The sequence below is a fragment of the Peromyscus leucopus genome, chromosome 1 (assembly GCF_004664715.2).
Source record: "Peromyscus leucopus breed LL Stock chromosome 1, UCI_PerLeu_2.1, whole genome shotgun sequence".
Classification (NCBI taxonomy): Eukaryota; Metazoa; Chordata; class Mammalia; order Rodentia; family Cricetidae; genus Peromyscus; species Peromyscus leucopus.
The window spans coordinates 99,830,409-99,832,671 of record NC_051063.1 but is presented as its reverse complement, the minus strand read 5'-3'; the positions used below and the strand labels follow the sequence as shown (position 1 = coordinate 99,832,671).

The 2,263-nt window shown below is 42.2% G+C and overlaps 1 protein-coding gene across 1 annotated transcript; it reads right to left on the bottom strand.

Moving 5' to 3' along the window:
- Positions 1-250: 250 nt before the first annotated feature.
- On the bottom strand, positions 251-1,192 carry LOC114687237 (olfactory receptor 56A4). Its single transcript, XM_028861938.1, has one exon. The coding sequence runs from the start codon at positions 1,190-1,192 to the stop codon at positions 251-253; it is 942 nt and encodes a 313-aa protein (XP_028717771.1).
- Positions 1,193-2,263: the final 1,071 nt, after the last annotated feature.

Sequence of the window (2,263 nt, the reverse complement as noted above, 5' to 3'; positions counted from 1 at the left end):
CAGCCTGGGCTACCAAGTGAGCTCCAGGAAAGGCGCAAAGCTACACAGAGAAACCCTGTCTCGAAAAACCAAAAAAAAAAAAAAAAAAAGAAAGAGATTCGTAAGTGAATGCTTTTCATGCTGCCTATGATGTTTGTAAAATCAGAGTCAAAAGTTATTTAGGGTTTAAATGTTTAATTTATTTCCAATACAAAAGCTATTTCCTATTTTCCTATTACTTATTAACAGTTCTAAAGGCACTGAGTACCTCTTACAACCTCCTCAGCAAGTTCTGGATTCCCTGCTTGATCTCTTTGGTTCTTACTCCATAAACAATGGGGTTCAGAGCTGGGGGGATGAGATGATGCAGGATGTTGAGAAGGATGGGAACATCCGGGGGAATCCTCTCCCTGGCCAGGTTTGTGATAACCAGCACCAGCAAGACTGTGCTGAAGAAGAGGATGAGGATAAAGTGGGAACCACATGTGCTCAGGGCTTTGGCTACAGCTCCCTCAGCTTTGATTCTGAGCACAACATTGAAGATAAAAGAGTAAGAGAGAACAATGAGGATGAGGTCAGAGCCCAGCAGGGTCCAACCTGCTACAAGCTGGTATAGTTTATTGAAGGTGATGTCATCACAAGAGAGTTTGGATACAGACAAGTTGGTGCAGATGCAGTTCTTGACAATGTTCTGAGCACAGTACTTTAGTCTGGCAGAAAGGATAGGGACAGGAAGAGAAAAAAATGTATTCCTGCTTATAATGAAGATGGCAGCTCTAGCCACAAACTGGTCTGTGATGATCGATGGGTACTGCAGAGGCTTGCAGATGGCCACATAGCGATCATAGGCCATGACCATGAAGGTGCAGGACTCCATCGTCAGGAAACTGTTCATGATAAACATCTGGAGGAAGCAGGCAGAGAAGCTGATGGATTTGTTGTCAAACCAGAAGATGGCTAGGACCTTAGGTATGACAGTGAGGCAGAGCACAATGTCCAGAAGGGAGAGAAGGCTGAGCAGGTAGTACATGGGCTCATGAAGAGAGGCCTCCATCCTGATGGTGATAAGAAGGGTAGCATTGGCCCCCATGGCCAGGAGGAAGAGGAGGCTGAGGGGCAAGGACAGCCAATGCTGCCAAGTCTGGTAGTTAGGGAAGCAGATGAGGAAGAATTCAGAGACTGGAGCTTCAGAGTTGTTGCTGGATAATGCCATGGAAGAACTGCAATCAAGCCAGAAATCCAGAGGTTTGTATACTGAAGGAAGTGAATGGACATAGAAAAGATATGTTCTAGAGAGAGTAGGACTCAATTTTCCATCATGCTTGAACCTATCCAGTCAAGTTCTGAAATCACTATCATTATCACCATTACTTATACACACACACACACACACACAGAGAGAGAGAGAGAGAGAGAGAGAGAGAGAGGATGAGAATTTGAGAGAGAAGGAGGGTATATGGGAGGCATTGGAGGCAGAAAGAAGAAAGGGAAAGGGTATAATTATATTATAATTTCAAATAATATTATAAAATATGTTTTAAAAAGAAGTGGCTTTTCCTTTGAGATAAGAGGAAATTGGTGTGTTCATAGAAATTTTCAGTGGACAATGTGTTTCTGTTTTGATTTGTCTGAAGAGTGATTTCCCAGATGGCTTGTTCTTCAGAAAACAACACTGTTTCTTTGACTCCTAACAAGGCTGGGTATGTTGCTGGTCATAGGGCAGACAATATTCTTTTTTTTTTTTTTTTTTGCTTTTTTTTTTAAGTTTGGGTTTCTCTGTGTAGCCCTGGTCATCCTGGAACTCACTCTGTAGACCAGGCTGGCTTCAAACTTAGAGGCCTGCTGTCTCTGCCTTCTGAGTGCTGGGACTCAGATTGTGCACTGTCATGCCCAGCTCAGACAATGTCCTTGAATAACATCCTTGAAATGGCTGTTCTCTTTCAACAATGACCCCGTTTTAGTATCTCTTCTTCATTCTACCCTCCAAAACACATTTTATCTTAAATCTTTCAGGAATGTATTCTCTGTATCTAGTTATGGGTCTCTTAACGAAGTTTCATTCAAGCAGAATGTGTTTCTTTGAGCATATCCATCCTGACACGCTTTCTTTTCTTCCCATTTCTCACTCCCACAGTAAAGCTTTCCTAGTAGGGATACAAATTCTCCAGTATCTTAGAGACTGTAACCTCTTGAGGATTAGAACTAAGTATAAGAAAAGTAACCAAAACTTGAGTTGACATCTGCCAAAGAAACAGTGGAAGCTCTTTAGTAAGTGTTAGGCAAA